Source organism: Equus przewalskii, chromosome X (assembly GCF_037783145.1).
Source record: "Equus przewalskii isolate Varuska chromosome X, EquPr2, whole genome shotgun sequence".
Taxonomy (NCBI): domain Eukaryota; kingdom Metazoa; phylum Chordata; class Mammalia; order Perissodactyla; family Equidae; genus Equus; species Equus przewalskii.
In genome coordinates, this window is record NC_091863.1 from 112,076,843 (window position 1) to 112,094,049 (window position 17,207).

General features: G+C 38.8%; 1 protein-coding gene across 2 annotated transcripts in view; it reads right to left on the reverse strand.

Moving 5' to 3' along the window:
* The window catches only part of MCF2 (MCF.2 cell line derived transforming sequence), a 117,280-nt gene extending 103,929 nt beyond the window's left edge, over positions 1-13,351 (reverse strand). The window contains exon 1 of one of the 2 annotated variants that reach the window (XM_070605234.1): positions 13,224-13,351. In XM_070605234.1, the coding sequence (XP_070461335.1) occupies positions 13,224-13,331 (108 nt within the window). In that variant the 5' untranslated portion in view covers positions 13,332-13,351. The remainder of the gene's footprint in view (positions 1-13,223) is intronic. The other variant, XM_070605239.1, reaches the window with a different exon arrangement.
* Between the last annotated feature and the right edge of the window lie 3,856 nt (positions 13,352-17,207).

Below are 17,207 nucleotides of genomic sequence, written 5' to 3' on the forward strand. Positions count from 1 at the left end.
TCTGCACCTGGGATCTGAACCGGCAAACCCTGGGCCACCGAAGTGGAACGTGCGCACTTAAACTCTGCGCCACCAACCGTCCTCTGTAACTCTTTTTAAATAAAGAAAGAAATAGAAAAAATAAGTTTAGGTTCAGAAAGCTATTCGAAAATTAACAATGAAAAAGAATTCTCTAAATAAAAAAGCAGTAGAAAATCAAAAAGGAAAAGATCAATAAATTGACATAAAATTTTAAAACTTCTGTATAAACAAAGTCAAACCACAAATGGGAAGTTATTTGCAAAGAAATACAGTGATCAAAAACTAATATCCTTCAAGGGACCCAGAATAGCCAAAACAATCTTGAAAAAAAGTTGGAGAACTCATACTTCCCAATATCAAAACTTGCTGGAAAGCTGCAACAATCAAAACAATGTGATATTGACATAAGAATAGACTTACATGGGGGCTGGCCCCGTGGCTGAGTGGTTAAGTTCCTGCACTCCGCTGCAGGCGGCCCAGGGTTTCGTTGGTTTGAATCCTGGGCGCGGAAACGGCACTGCTCATCAAACCACGCTGAGGTGGCGTCCCATATGCCACAACTAGAAGGACCCACCATGAAGAACATATAACTATGTACTGGGGGGCTTTGGGGAGAAAAAGGAAAAAATAAAATCTTTAAAAAAAATTTAAAAAATAAGAATAAACTTACATGGGCCAGCCCTATGGCTGAGTGGTTAAGTTTGCACACTCCGCTTTAGTGGCCCAGGGTTTCACTGGTTTAGATCCTGGGTGCAGACATGGCACTGCTCATCAGGCCATGCTGAGGTGGTGTCCCACATGGCACAACCAGAAGGACCTACAGCTAAAATATACAACTATGTACTGACTGGGGAGCTTTGGGGAGAAGGAAAAAAAAAAAGAATAGACTTATAGATCAATGGAATATAATTGAAAGTCCAGAAACAAACCCTTACATCTAGAGTCAATTATCTTTTGACCAGAGTGCCAAGATAATTCAATGGAGAAAGTATATTCTTTTCAACAAATGGTACTGGGCCAACTGGATATCCATATGCAAAAAAATGTAATTGGATCTCACATCATATACAAAAATTATTCAAAGTAGATCAATGACTGAAATGTAAGCGTTAAAATTATAAAACCATTAGAAGAAAACAGAGGCATAAATCTTCATGATCGTGAATTAGGCAATGGTTTCTTAGATATAACACCAAATGCACAGGCAACAAAAGAAAAACTAAATAAACTGGATATCATAAAAAATTTTTTTTAATTATGCTTTAAAGGACACTATCAGGAAAATGAAAAGATAACTCACAGAATGGGAGAAAATGTTTGGAAATCATATATCTGACAAGAGTCTAGTGTCCAGAATATATACAGAACTCTTACAATGCTAAGATAAGAAGACAAACCAGGGGCCAGCCCGATGGCACAGCAGTTAAGTGCGCATGTTCCACTTCGGCAGCCCAGGGTTCACTGGTTCAGATCCTGGGTGAGCACATGGCACCGCTTGGCAAGCCATGCTGTGGTAGGTGTCCCACATATAAAGTAGAGGAAGATGGGCACGGATGTTAGCTCAGGGCTAATCTTACTCAAAAGAAAAAAAAGACAAACCAAAAATGTGCAAAGTATTTGAATAGACATTTCTCCAAAGAAGATGTACAAATGGTCAAGAAGTACATGGAAAGATGAGCAACATCGTTAGCCATCAGGTAAATGCAAGTCAAAACCACAACGTGACACCTCTTCACATCCACTAAGATGGTTATAATTAAAGACAGACAATAACAAGAATTGGCAAGAATGTAGAGAAAATGGAACCCTCACTGATTGTTGACAGGAGTATAAAATATTGCAGTGGAAAATAGCTTGGCAGTTCCTCAAAAATAGAGTTACCACATGGGGGGTGGCCCCACGGTGTAGTGGTTACGTCCACTGCTCTCCACTTTGGCGGCCCATGTTTGCAGGTTGGGATCCCGGGCGTGGACCTACACCATTCATCAGCCATGCTGTGGTGGTGACCCACATACAAAAGAGAGGAAGATTTGCACAGATGTTAACTCAGGACTAATATTCCTCAAGCAACAAGAGGAAGATTGGCAACAGCTGTTAGCACAAAGCCAATCTTCCTCACCAAAAATAAAAAAGAGAGAGAGAGGGTTACCACATAAACTCAGCAATTCCACTCCCAGGTATCTAACCAAAAGGAATGAAAATGTGTCAACACAGAGATTTGTACATGAATGTTCATAGCAGCATTATTCATAATAGCCAAAAGATTGAAACAACTTAAATGTCCATCAGTGGATGAATAGATAAACGAAATGTGGTGTATCCATACAATGGAATATTGTTTGGCTTTAAAAAGGAATGAAATTCTGATACATGCTGCAACATGGATGAACCTTGAAAACAACATGCTTCAGTGAAAGAAGCCAGTCACAAAAGACCACATATTTTATGATCCCATTTATATGAAATGTCCAGTATAGGCAAATACATAGAGACAGAAAGTAGAATAGTGGTTGCCAGGGAATGGGGAGGATGGAGGGATTGGGGGTAACAGCTAAGGGGATTAGAGTTCCTTTTTAGGGTGATAAAATGTTCTAAAGTTGATTGTGCTAATGGATGCTCAACTCTGTGAATATCCTAAAAGTCATTGAATTGTATAGTTGAAATGGGTAGAATGTATGGTATTTTAATTTTATCTTAATAAAGCTGTTAAAAAACAATATCCTTAACATGTAAAAAGTATTTGTAAATTAATAAGAAAATGCAATGGAAATGGTCAAAAGATAGGAACAGATTACTCTCAGGAGAAACATTTTTAAAAACCTAGTATATACATATATATGTATATATATATGAATGTTTGCATTCAATAATTATAAAAGTAAAACCCCCAAGCCCCAAGATATCATTTTTCACCCATCAAATTGGCAAAGACTTTTTTAATACTCCACGTTAGTTAATGTGGTGAGCCAAGCACTTTCATGCACTGCAGGAGTGTAAATTGGTACAAACTTTCTGGAAAGCAATTTGGCAGTCAATATTGAGAACCTTAAAATGTACATATTCTTTGACTCAGCAAATCTTCTTCAAGGAATTTTCCCTACAGAAATAATCAGAGAGTTTGGCAAAGATTTATATACAAGGATGTTCTCTACAGCATTATTTGTTATAGTCCCAAACTGGAAGCAACCTACATGGCAAACAATAGCAGGATTAACAAATTATGACACATCCATAAAATGGATTATTAAGCAGTTATTAAAAATTACATTCCCAGGGGCCTGCCCCATGGCCAAGTAGTTAAAGTTCCATGTGCTCCACTTCGGCAACCCAGAGTTCATGGGTTTGGATCCCGGGTGCAGACCTACTGCACTCATCAGCCATGCTGTGGAGGCATCCTACATACAAAGTAGAGGAAGATTGGCACAGATGTTAGCTCAGGGCTAGTCTTCCTCAAGTGAAAAATGAGGAGGATTGGCAATGGATGTTAGCTCAGGGCAAATCTTCCTAACCCCCCCCCCCCGAAAAAAAAAGAAAAATGACATTCCCTTGTGGTGATGGAACTGTTCTGTTTCTTGATTGCATCAATGTCAATATACTGGTTGTGATACTGTACTCTAGTTTTGCAAGCTGTTGCCATTGCAGGAAATTGGGTAAAGGGTATATGAGCTCTCTCTGTATTATTTCTTACAACTGTTTATAAATCCACAATTATCTTAACATAGAGAGTCTAATTTTTTTTAAATGACATTCTGGGAGCTGGCCCAGTGGCACAGTAGTTAAGTTCGTACGTTCTGCTTTGGTGGCCCAGGGTTTGCCGGTTCAGATCTGGGGTGCTGACCTAAGCACTGCTTGTCAAGCCATGATGTCGCAGGCGTCCCACATAGAAAGTGGAGGAAGATGGGCACGGATGTTAGCTCAGGGCCAGTCTTCCTCAGCAAAAAGAGGAGGATTGGTGGCAGATGTTAGCTCAGGGCTAATCTTCCTCAAAATAAGTAAATAGTTAAATAAAAATGACACTCTTGAAGAATTAAGAACATGAAAAAACGTTCATGATCTTTTGTTGATTGGCCTCTCTGATGTAAGATGAATATGCAGTATAATGTCAACTACATGGCATCTATAGGCACCGAAAAAAAAGTTGGAAGAAACATTGAGTGGACAGATAGATTGATTGATAGACAGACAGACAGACAGACAGACAGGAAAATAGATGAGAGGGAGAGAGAGAGAGGAGCCAGAAGACTGGGCTTACATGAGTTTCTTCTGTGTCATCCATAGTATGGTTAATTATGCAGTCATTAAAAATGATCACCTCCTCTGTGAAGCTTTGCCACATTCCCTAAGAAAGACACCTTCTCTCATGTCCCTTTGTCCTATCTCCCTCAAACTGATTTTCATGATGTGTTGTAATTGCTTGCAGATTTGTCATCTAGATAGGTTCTGAGGTCCTCGAGGGCAGAAGGAATGTCTTATTAAGCACTGTCTTCCAGGGCCTGGCATGTAGTAGGCACTCAAAATATGGATTAATTGAATGGGCAAATACAGTAATAATAGATGAACAACAGTCTTTATTTTTTCTGTGGACCCTTGTTCCAAAGAACACCACGTCAGGGTTTCTCAGGGCTGAAGGAGAAAATGCATAGCTATGACTCAGTCTTCCCCAATTTGCATAGCACATCCAGATCCATCTACACTGAGTTGCTCTATAGGGACAGTCTTTGGGGCCCTTGCCACAGGCCTTACAATGTAACTGACATCGTTGGAAATAAGGTCCCTTGGGATTTCATCAATATCCTTGGATGAAGTCTAAGGATGAACTAGCCTTATAACAAATTACTCTCTCTGGTAACAGTGATATGATAAGGTTTCATCCTATTTGTCTCAATCCATAAATCTCATCTCTCCTCGGTAGAACACAGGGAATCTGAGTAACAAGGAATATTATTTTATTATAGTAAATTAGGCACAGGTTTTGAGAAACCAGAATTGCTGAAATGCTGTAAATGGACGGGGACAATACAATTAAAAGGTATCCTTATTTGTTCCTTATTACCTTTGATTTTGAGAGGTCCTGCAGAATTCAGGAAGTCTATTGACAAGTGAGAGGATTACCAAACAAAAATTCACTTGTAGGATAGGAATAAAGCAAGCTCACAATTCGTATAGGTGAGATATGATTGTATCTACAGAGGGCTGTATCGAGTTTCACACTGCACTAGCGTCTGTGCCATGTATGCAGGGCTAGCCGTCCGTTTTGCCTGCCTCGCATCTATATACTTCAATCTTCCTATGGGGGACCTTCCCTGCCCCACTCTAAATGCGTGCAGACAACATTGCCAGTAAGCCCCTGCTCCAGGTAGGAAGGTGACCCAGGCCTAGTAAATCAGTGTATTCTGTCCCCTTGGCTACTGTAATAGGTTTAGAGCAATGAGACACAATCCCAGGGCTTTCTGGAACCAGTGAACGGGAGAATAAGTCTTCACTGGGATTGTTAGTTATAAGGGTGAGGTAAGCCTGGGGCTGCGAAGAGAGCCTGCCTGAGGATGAAACCAATGCGATGAAAGCAGGTACTTGAACATCTGGATCCAGCCATGCCTGAAGATAAATACCCACCCCCTGAATTTTTCAGTTACATAGATCAATAAATTTTCTTTTATGCTTAAACTTGTTTGCAGTTGCGTTTCTATCATTTGCAACCAAAAGAATTCCAACTAATTATGATTAATGCGACATATAATTTCATTTTTTTCTGCATTGGCCTCATAGAACCTTCTAGATGTATGTATAGACTCGGAAAAGCATGTTAAATACTGAGGAGCCTCCTTGACATCCTGGGCTAAGTAAACTCAAAGAGATTAATGATCTAATTGATCTGAGCCCAGGTCCTGACATTGACTTAGAGTTTACCCCTTCTCAGGAAATTCCACAGAAATCTTATTTTCATTTGTTATCATTTAATTTTTTTCATTTGTTGTCATTTTAAAAGCCAAAACTTTGCTTTCCAAGAAAAACATTGTTTCAGAGGCAAATATTTTAATTTCTGTTGTTTGTTAAACAAAGTAACTGCTTCAAACTTTGCTCTGTTCTGATGGCCAAATACTTTTTATTTATTTATTTTTCAGCTTTGAAGTATAATTGACAAATAAACCAAATGCTTTAAGAATATTTCCAATGCAATTATACTTGTAGTGGAGCAAACAACTGTTCCTGTAAATGTTGGCAGTCTTTTTATGAAACGCTTTGGGTACTTTCTCAGACTGTGAGGATATATTGGCAATGTAAATGATAACTACTTGGGACAAAATTTGAGTCAGGAGTAGAAACTTGGAAGCATTACTTCCCAACTCTAATTTTTGACCAGGACTGCCTCTTTCCACATTAGCCATGATGAGTTTAGAATTAAACAGTGAAATGGAAATAGACTGTTTACTGCTGAATTTTGTATACTGCCCAAACAAATATTTATTAAAGTGAATTGGAACTCAAGACTGGCATCTGAAAAGATGATCAAGTTAAACCACTTTCACCAGAGTGGTTATGTAGGTCACAAGAGGATAAAAGAAGGTCAGGTAATAAACCCCAAGCTAAAGTCCATAATTATACATATTACCTGGTTATTTCTCAAAACTATATATTCTTTGGTAACAATGACCAATGAAAAATATAACATGCTATTTACTTCATATAAGGCCAAGTTTAAAAATTCAAGTCTTTACGTATAAGATTGGCAGGGTGCCATCTTAATTTGATATAAGCCAGAGTTACTGTCATTACTGCTATTAATAAAATTAATAAGTATACCATCTTAATTTTCACCCTTCATCTTCATTCAGACTTGCAAGCACTTTTTCATTTGTCATCTCATTTGATCCTCCCTACAAACCTGTAAGGAAGGTCCAGTTTATTTATCCCCACTTTCCAGGTGAGGAAAATGAGGTTTTGAAACTGAGTTGCCTGAGTTCATGCTATTAGTCTGTAGCATAACTAGAACTAGAATATAAATCTGTTAACTAATCCTAGCATTTTTGAAATGAAAACAATGGCACAAATGAATTATGACTTTCAACTCTGGAGCTTGAAAATATTATTCCAGACCAAACTTCTACATTTCTCAGGCTTCCTCTGTCTTAAAGGAATCTTAGTGCTTATAGTCTTCTCTCCCAATCCATGAAGAAATTCACCTACTAGCGATTGTAATACTAGTATTAAGGATTCTAGTATTCCAGTATACTGTAGGTATTTTTGGTAACAGCCTTATTGAGATACAACTCACATAGCACACAATTCTCCTATTTAAAGTGTATAATTCGGGCTGGCCCGGTGGCACAGCGGTTAAGTTCACACGTTCCACTTCTCAGTGGCCCGGGGTTCGCTGGTTTGGATCCTGGGTGCGGACATGGCGCCGCTTGGCAAGCCATGCTGTGGGAAGCGTCCCACATATAAAGTGGAGGAACCTGGGCACGGATGTTAGCTCAGGGCCAGTCTTCCTCAGCAAAAAGAGGAGGATTGGCAGCAGATGTTAGCTCAGGGCTAACCTTCCTCAAAAAAAAAATAAAATAAAATAAAAATTTTTTTAAAAATTTAAAAAAATAAAGTGTATAATTCAATGATTTTAGTATATTCACAGAGATGTGTAGCCAGCACAATAATCTAATTTTAGAAAATGTCATCATTCCAAAAAGAAACCCATACCCTTTGGCTGTCACCTCCCAAGCCCTCCATCACCACCAGCTATTGGCAACTACTAATCTACTTTCCATCTCTATGGATTTTCCTATTCTGGACATTTTTATATAAGTGAAATCATACACTATGTGGCCTTTTGTGTCTGAATTCTTTCATTTAGCATGTTTCCAAGGTTCATCCATCTTGTAGCATGGATCAGTACTTTGTTTCTTTTTATGGCTGAATAATATTCCACTTTATGGATATACTACATTTTGTTTATTCATTTATCAGTTGATGGATACTATTCTTTTTTAATATATAAATATTGAAACCTTAATATTTTTGAACTAACAAAAGATTTTTTCTCCTTAGAACACTGCCATTTAAAAAATCTAATCTTGAGATGTGCACACAGAAGTATATCCTGCATTAAAATTTAAAATTTCACATTTTCAAAGTGTTTTGAGGACCTCCCTCCTCTGGGTCAAACCCTTCCAAGTTCTCTCAGTTGTTGAAATGACTGATTCTCGGTTCCTTGTGAGGGTGAGCATTTTTTCTCTTTCCTAGTCATCTATCTGTTCTCTCCAAGTCTGTCTATACCCTTGGTCTGCTTCCAGAGGTCTCTGATGGAGTGAACTTAGAATGGGGCATGAGCGTTTAAAAAAGGGTTGGGGAGAAAGAGAAGTTATGATAGGAGGATGATGAGAGAAGGATGGGAACCTGGGAGGTTCTTAGGCCCAATTCCCTGTACTTCACCTTGAACTTGACCACCTCCTTTTCCCCAATTTAGGTTCCCTCCATCTTTATCCAGGCCAGATTTCTTTTCTTAGGATCCTATCCCCACTCCTCTGTGATAATTTATTCTACCCAGGACCCTCTCTCAGTCATCCTATCTGGAGGCACTTAAGCCAGAAGGATGGAACAGCCTCATCTGGCCCTCCTGCAGGAGGAACAGCATGTTATAATATAGGGAAAAAGATGATAATCATATCTCAATTGTTAATAAAATGCTGATATTTTGATGTGACTTGCAATAATCTTGCAGCTAGAGGAGAATTCTACCACCACTACCAAGCCATGGAGCCAGAGGCCTGGGATGTCCATTAAACCCTGCACAGTCTGTAGCCCTGGGCTGGACCTCAGCCACCAATTGTGCCTCTGTTTCTAGCTGTTTCCACTGCAGACCTCTTCTGGGCCACTATGGTTCTTAGGGTGCAAAGAAGGACACACCTTTCCTCACCTTCTTCCCAATGTTAAACCAAGTCTATTCCATGCAAAAATTAGCCTGAGTGGTTTGAAAGTGCCAATGGAATGCACTATTTATTTCTCTTCTGTTCTAAGAGGCCACACTATTTTTGTTTTTTAATTTATAAATCCACAAAGATGAAGAGAATGGGAAAAGGCCCTGAAAGGGGAAGAGATTTCAACTTAATTGAGAAAGTCAAAAGTTAATAAAGGTATGATTAACTGTGAGAGAGCCGCAGCTTGGATGGGTGGGAGTGGGACCCACAGGAAAGGATGTGGATCAAAGGGAGCCAGTTTGCCTGGCAGAACCCTGGAAAGGTCTGGGCTTTGGAGATACCAGGTACTGTGAAGGGCAAGAGTGTGATTTGGGCCTAAAAACAGGGAGATTCATTAAAAGATTCTGTGTGGTAAAGGTTTCTACTGTCTCCCCAGCCGTACGGCTTACATTTCACACACCATCCATATACAACACTCCTCGCACTTGCAAGAGAGCAGAGACTTCTGTGGGGAAACTGAAGGGCCTTTGGGGAAAAAAATTCCAAATTCTGCTGCTTAAGGGCTTCCCATCATATGATTCTACTCCTCATCTTTCTCATCCTAAAGTAAAGGCTTCCAGTCTGTCAGTCCTCCTGTAAGCTCCCCAGTGAGCTTTTCTGGGCCTCATTTTAAGATGTGAACAGGCTGGCAGGGATCTCTAAATATTTGAGGTAAATTACTCTTGATGGTCATTTCTGTTTGTCAGCTTGTCTAGGATATAGTTATTCAATCAAACGCTAATCTGGGTGTTGCTGTGGGATATTTTGTAGATGGGGTTAACATCTACCATCAGTTGACTTTAAGCAAAGTAAATTGCCCTTGAAAATCTGGATAGCTTTATTCAATCCATTGAAAGGCTTTAACAGCAAAACAGTGGTTTCCCTGAGGAAGAAGAAACTCTGCCTCGAGTCTATAGCATTAGTGCCTCCCAGAGTTTCCAGCCTGCAGGTCTGCCCTGTTGATTTCAAACCTGCCTAGACAGCCCGCACCATTGTGTACACCAATTTCTTGAAATAACTCTGTGTCTCTGTCTCTGTCTGTCTCGATCTCTCTCTATCTATAGAAAGATACATATATATGTGTGTGTACACACACACACACACACACACCCCTTACTGGTTGTGTGTCTCTGGTAGAACTCTGACTTTTACAAGTCACCAGCTGCAAAGAGAGACCAAGATTAAAAAGTGAAGATGATCTGCCCCCCCACCCAAAACCAGCTGTTACCACTCTGCCTCCTGGTGCACGTTGCTCCAGCCACACTACCCTTCTTGTTGTTCCTGTGACGTGGCATGCTTGTTCTCTTCTGAGAGCCCATGACCCCTGGGCTACCTCCCATTGCAATGGTTTACCTGGCCTGCTCACACACTGTATTCAGGTCTCTGCTCAAATGTTATCCCTGCAGGGACACCTTCCCAAATCACTCTATTTAAAACAGACAACCCCCTATTCCCACATGCTCTATCTGTTGCACTGATTTTTTTTTTCATTCAGAGCAAAGACGACCTCATTAAATTCTATTATATATTTGCACATTTATTAGTTTATTGTCTGACTGCCTCCAGGAGCACAGAAGCACAGGACAGGGACATTTTGTGTCTTGTTCGCTGTTGTATCACCGTCACCTAAACCAGTGCCTGGTTGTTTATTTGAAGAGTTGATATATGGATGGATAGGCAAGTGAAAAAAATCCGTGGGAGATTTAACAGACATAATTCAGGGGACAGAGAACTTTAAAAACAACACTAATTGTTTATACACTGAAAGATCCAAGTCATTATTATAGTCCATAAAGAATAGTGGGATACTATGGAGAGGGAACGATCAAAGAACAAGAAGGAGAGCTCTTGGAGCTGAAAATTATTGGCAAAATTTAAAAAATTTAATGGAAGGGCCAATTAAAACCCTACCAACTCGATATCACTGAATGCAAGGTTGGGAAGAGATGCAGAAACTCGGCTCTCCGGGCCTGGTTTGAGCTGATTCCAGTACACCACTGACAGGTGCAGGTAGGCTGATGTATTAGAAGCTGTGATGTGTCATTCAGATCCCCCTTCAGGAGTGAAGGATTTACTCTTCAATCTGTTGAAAATACTGCTAGATAAAAGTCTTCAGCTGTCAGCACCCTGCAGTGATTGCCTCAGCTGAAAAGAGCCATCCAACCCAAGGTCATAGCCCCTACCAAGGGCAACCCATACTGAATGACTGAACAATATGGGGTATCGAGGGCCAGCTCCCCTGCCCCACATAGGGCGCACTCCGACGTATTAGCCCATCCTCAGAAGTGCCTCTGGCGTTGCATGAGGCTTCTGTAGAGGGTACTTTACAGTTTGACTCCTTCCTCTGCCCAATCTTCCTTCTCCTCCCTATTCTTCTGCAAGTGTTAATCTCAGTAACACGCCTTAAGAGGCCTCCTGAATCTATTTTCTTTCTGAATCATCAGATAACAGTGTGGAGGAGGAGGAGGAGGAGCAGGTGTAGGAACTTTGAGGAAAGAAGGGAAGAGTGAAATAATCATAAAAACTGAGTTTCTAGGAAAGTATGGTGGGATTATCTGACAGTGCTGAGTGAGAGAAAAGAAACATGGAGAATCAATTCAGGAGGCCCACTCTTCCACAGGAGCCCAAGAAAGAACAGAGAAAATGAAGAGGAGCATTTCAAAGAAATAATAGAAGTGGAAGAAAAATGATCTAGAACTGAAGAACATGAATGTTTGTATTAGAAGGGCCCCTCAAAGGCAAAACGTGATGATTGAAAAAGAAGTACACTGAAATACACTCTGATGAGTTTTTAGGGACACCAGAGATATGAAAAAGAGCTCAAATATTTCCAGAAGGAAAAAAATAAATCTCTTAAAAAAGAATAAGAATCAAAATGGCATTGAACTTCTTAGTAGCAATACTAGATTCTAGAAACTAATGGAAAAATACATTCAAAATCATGAGGAAAATATTTTTCAATTTAGAATTCTTTACTGAGCCAAATTCTTAAACAAATATAAAGGTAGACTGAAGACATTTTCAGACAGGCAAATAATAATATTTAAAAAGCTTATCACTCATAAACCTTTCTTAGGAAGTTACTAGAGAATGTATTCTCCCCAAATGAAGAATTAACTCAATAAAGAGGAAGACAAGGAATCTAGGAAATAGTGGTCCAATCCAGAAGTGCAGATAAAGGAAATTCTAGAAAGAAAGATGTGCAGCAAGCCTGGAGAACAACCAGCTCAGATGGGAGAGCAGAGGGCTCCGAGAGGGCGCTGCTTCCATCTCTTCCTGCCTCCTTCTAACCAAATGCAGTAAGCCTTCTCTGGGGCCTTTTTGGTCCCACCCAAACAGGCTTTAAGGACTTTGCACATCAGAGAAAGAAGAATTGGAGTCTCCCACCTTTCATTCTTAGAAGACCTCCAGGCTCCTTACATAAATGCGCCCACTCTTTCCTCAGAAACTTTCTACCTCCACAAATCAATACTACAGAGCAAGAATAAAATATAAAGTTTTGCCTCACTGGACACTCTGCTAAAAAAAAAAGAGAGAGAAATATTACCATAGTCTTTCAGAAGACTGTCCTCAAGACCTTCTATTTTTCTTTGCTCTCTGAGTCTATCCCAGTCACTTTCTGCGGACCAAAGCAGTTTCTAGGCATTTTGGTTCTGGAAAAATGTGCTTAAAACGAACTGGACACAACTAGTGGAAAGGTCTTTTCCCCACTGAAAATGAATAATCCAGCACCCAAAGTTAGAAGCCAATCTGTGTAAGTTCAAGTACCATTACGCAGTTTCTCATGTCCTAATCACTCTAAAGCTCAGAGTCTGAGACCCTTGGATTCCATAGGGACCCCACCAAGGTCCAGCTATCCCATGAAGCCCAGCGATAAAGAGCCAGCTGACCAGATCTGTTACACTAGCAATCCCAGCTTCACTACTGGGGAAGCCCTAATCCAGACCTGGGAAATTCCCGCCTGCCTTTCACCCCTGATTATTTTTAGGAGACAGTTGAAGAATAGACAAAGAAGTGCTGGAGCAATGTGAAGCAGGTCCTCGCAGCCTGTATGTATGCATATACCTTCACACGAACTACACTGTGTCCTGCAAGTCATTGGTCCCAGAACTGGGATACTGGGGATAAAGCGACTACTTCAAGTAATGGAAGTGACTGGGTAGGTTGATGCTATTTTATATGGGAATATTCCAAGACTGACCCCCTCATGCCTAAATCAGTTTCTTATGTTAGTCTAAGGCAAAGAATCCTTACCACAAATGTTTGTCCATAAGACAGTCGCTGCTCATTCTGTTTCTTCAGCCAAAAGGAGTCACAGTTCATCACAGCCTCTCTCTCCGCCTGCTCTGAAAGCAGACTCATTCTTGCTCTTAACTTCGAATTAAACATGAAGATTTGAAAAAATGTTTCAAAACCAACCTGCTGTCAGCAGCTACAAATGTAGAAAAGCCTTGACTTGAAGTAGAACTCAGAAAACAATTTTATAAACCATACACTGTATCACAGTAGAGGAAGGGGGGACCTATAATTGTTTTATTTATAAGGACAAGATGGGGAAGTGGAGATTCCACTACAAAAAAGTTAGATTGCCAGGTTCAAAGTAAAGTATTTTTGCTGAAAACATACAGGGGGCTGGAGTAGAAGATCTTTAAGGTGCCTCCCAACCTTAAGATATGTGTGTGTGTGTGTATATATATATATATACACACATACATATACGTGTACATGTGAGTATCCCTAAAGGCTTATTAAAATACTCTTGCTCTTACTTGGTTCTTTATGCTTTTCTATATTATAGACATATTTGAAAATGGACATATATTTAGTTTATAACAAGAAAATATCAAACATATTTAAAAATAGACAACAAAATTCGACTCAAAGGATCCTTCTAAAACTTAAGTCAGATAAGGTCACTCTGTTCATAATGCTCCAAACTTCCATCACAATCAAAATAAAAGCCAGCATCTTTACCATGGCCTACAAGGTACCACATGATCTCATCCTTCCTGATCTCTGATTTCAACTCCTCCTGCTCTCCCTCCATTTTGGTCACGCTGGCCTTCACGCAGTACCTCCAATATGCCACGTAAGCTCCTATCTCAGGGTCCATGCATTTGCTGTTTCCACTGCTAGGATTCCCCTTCATCCATAGATCCAAAGGGCTCCCTTCTTGCTTATTTCAATTCTCTGCTCAAATGTCATCTTGTCAGAGAGAACTGCTTTCACTGCCATATCTAAAATCGCACCCACTGTCATTCTCTGAACACTTGCATTGATCACATACTCATTAAAACTTCCTTTGTAATGTAAAAAGATGCCATATGTAATGGTAATTTGACACAGAAAAATACTTGCAAAATAAATGACAAAATGTACATTTTCCTACTAGATAAAGAGCTCTTCCAAGTAAGGAAAGAAAAAAGATGAGGAACTTAACAGGACGATGGGTAAAGGAAATGTAATTGACAGAAGAAATACAAACACCTACATGTTTAAAATATTTAAATTCACAAATAAGCAAAGAAAAGCAAATACTATCAAAAGAAAGACACTACTTTTCCTCTAAACCACTGGTTGGCAAACTTTTTCTGTAAAAATCTAGATAGCAGATATTTCCATCTTGTGGCCATCTACAGTCTCTGTCACACGTTCTTCATTGTCTTTTTTTAAATCACCCATTAAAAGCAAAGATGCTTACTGGATTTGGCCCATGAGTTGTAGTTTGCCAACCTCCAATCTATTGGGAATGATAAAAGATGGGTAATACTTAATGATGAGGGTAAATGGGCTTACTGTTGTTGGGGCTACAGATTGATACAGCTTTTCTGAGAGAAAGCTTGTCCATATGTATCAGAATTTTAAATGTACACATCCTTTGCCCCAGGAATTCCCCACCTTTGATTTTACACTAGAGGCTAATTTGATAAGTGTGTAAATATTTTTGTACAGACTGTATTGCCAGGTCATTCACAAGAGCAGGAAGAGAAGGACGAGAAAGAGAAGGAGGAGAAGAAACCTAAATAGCCATCAACTATGGAATGGTTGAATAATCCATGTACATGAAACCAATAAAATATCACACAGTGATTTCAAAGGATGCTATATATCTGAATCAATTAATATGGAAAGGTCTTCATGGCTTTTCTCAGTTAAAAAAATATGTATACATATACATAAAATAGTGTGCATAACATGGTCCAATTATATAAAATTATACATATGCATATATAGGTATGTGTGTGTATATATATCCATGTTATATGTGTGTGTATATATATGTATAGAGAAATATTCTGAAGAATATGGTTAGCTGAGGGGGTTTGGGACGTTAAGTAACTTTCTTATTTATATTATTAGGTATTGCTTGATTTTGAGTAGGTATCAAAAATAAAACATTAAATTAGGAAAACATCAGATAAACTAAAATGGATTTTCATCTGAAATTCAATAATTTTCTAAAATTACCCTTCCAAAATTATTATTACAATAACGGTAGACATTTTTTGCCATTTGAACAAATAGTTTATGGGTTTTGTTTGCTTTTTGGTTTGTTTCTTGCACTAAAAGTAGACAGTTACTCGTTAACTTGAGATCTTATGAATATTCTTGTAGGAAATGCAGCATCATGCATTTTAATTTCTGCCACCTCTTTTCTCAAACTCTGTGAACATTCACTGGCATTGTAGTATCACCATATTCTCAAGCCAGGGCACAGAGAATGGAATTACAAGAAAATCACCTCACTGATCACTGTACAGAAGCTAGAGGAGTAGAAGAGCAGAGAAGGTGGATGGGGAAAAGCATCCGAGAAAGCACCCACTCTGAAAGCCCCCTGGGAACTAGTGTTAGCGCGTCACTCCTAGCACTCTCTGTAATTTGCATCCAAGCAGTCATCAGTTACTCCATCATGCAAGCTTGCCACATTTGAAAATGTAAGTGTAAATGAACAGAAATATCATAGCCCTGGTGTTCTGCATAGCACTTCACTTGCACTGTGTTTCGCACAAATGAGCAGCTTTTATGGATCAACAATGTAGATTTCAGTGTTCAAATAGAAGGGGTTTACTGACAAAGTAACAACACGACTTCAGATTAAAGCTCTTAACTAAGAAATGTGAGTACTCAAGTGTTCAAACTTTTTACATCTTTATTCTTTGAGAACTGTGTTATGTTTTGTGTTTGCATTTTTTTATTATGAGAGTAATACATGCTTATAGTGGAAGATTTGCAAACTATGGAAAAGCATAAAAAGACAGAAAAGCAAAACTCAGCCTTAATTGCGCTATTCATGGCTACCATGTTTAATATTATGGCATTTTGGTTTCATTCATTTTGAGATGATACTGTTTATAACTTTCAATATTTTTAATAAGCATTACAGCATACTCATTTCCCACTGGCAATAGCTTTTTAATAAGTGTGAAGAAAAACATGTCTAGGCTTTCAATGTCAAACTAGTGATGAAATAAGGTTAACAGATTACATTTGCACAATGAGTTCTTTCATAACTCTATCATTAAAAATCTCAAATAGACAAAATTGCATTTTAAATACTACAAGGATAAGAAAAATAAAAAAAAAAAAACTCCAACACACTGAAATCTAAACATTGGATTAGACAGTGCTTTCAATCAAATGGTCAGGAGACTTCCTATAATCAAAAGGAGGGTCTCGAGGGGAAAGTATTGAATATGCCATCAGTGAACACAATGTTACTCACACCCCTTGATGACACTTTAGTGATTGACAAGAAAGTTAAAATTGCTATTGAAATTTTATATACAGGCCAATTTTAAGGCATGGAAAGAAAACAAGATAAAAATCTGTCATCCCTTTCTAGTTCCAAAATTATTCAATAGAACAGATAATTTAAATGTCAGGAAAAGGTTTTTCAAAAGCTTCCAGAAATATTGACAAATTGCATAATAAATCTTTGCCTGACTTATGTTTTTGTCATTTAAGGTATATTCCTACTTTATTAAAAAAGAACACTCCAAAGTCTTTACATCAGTCTTACCTGTTAAACAATAGTACTATTCAATTAAAATTCAAAGCAAATTTATATTTAGATTTCAATAGTACATGTTCATCCTTAAAGGTTATAATTTGTTTTAAATAGCACAGCCATCTGTCCTGTGATGGCTCACATGAGTTTAATTATTGGAGAAATCTAAGTGGAATTTCTCCCACAAATACGCATCCTGTTGAACTGTACTGAAAATGTGAGATTTGACT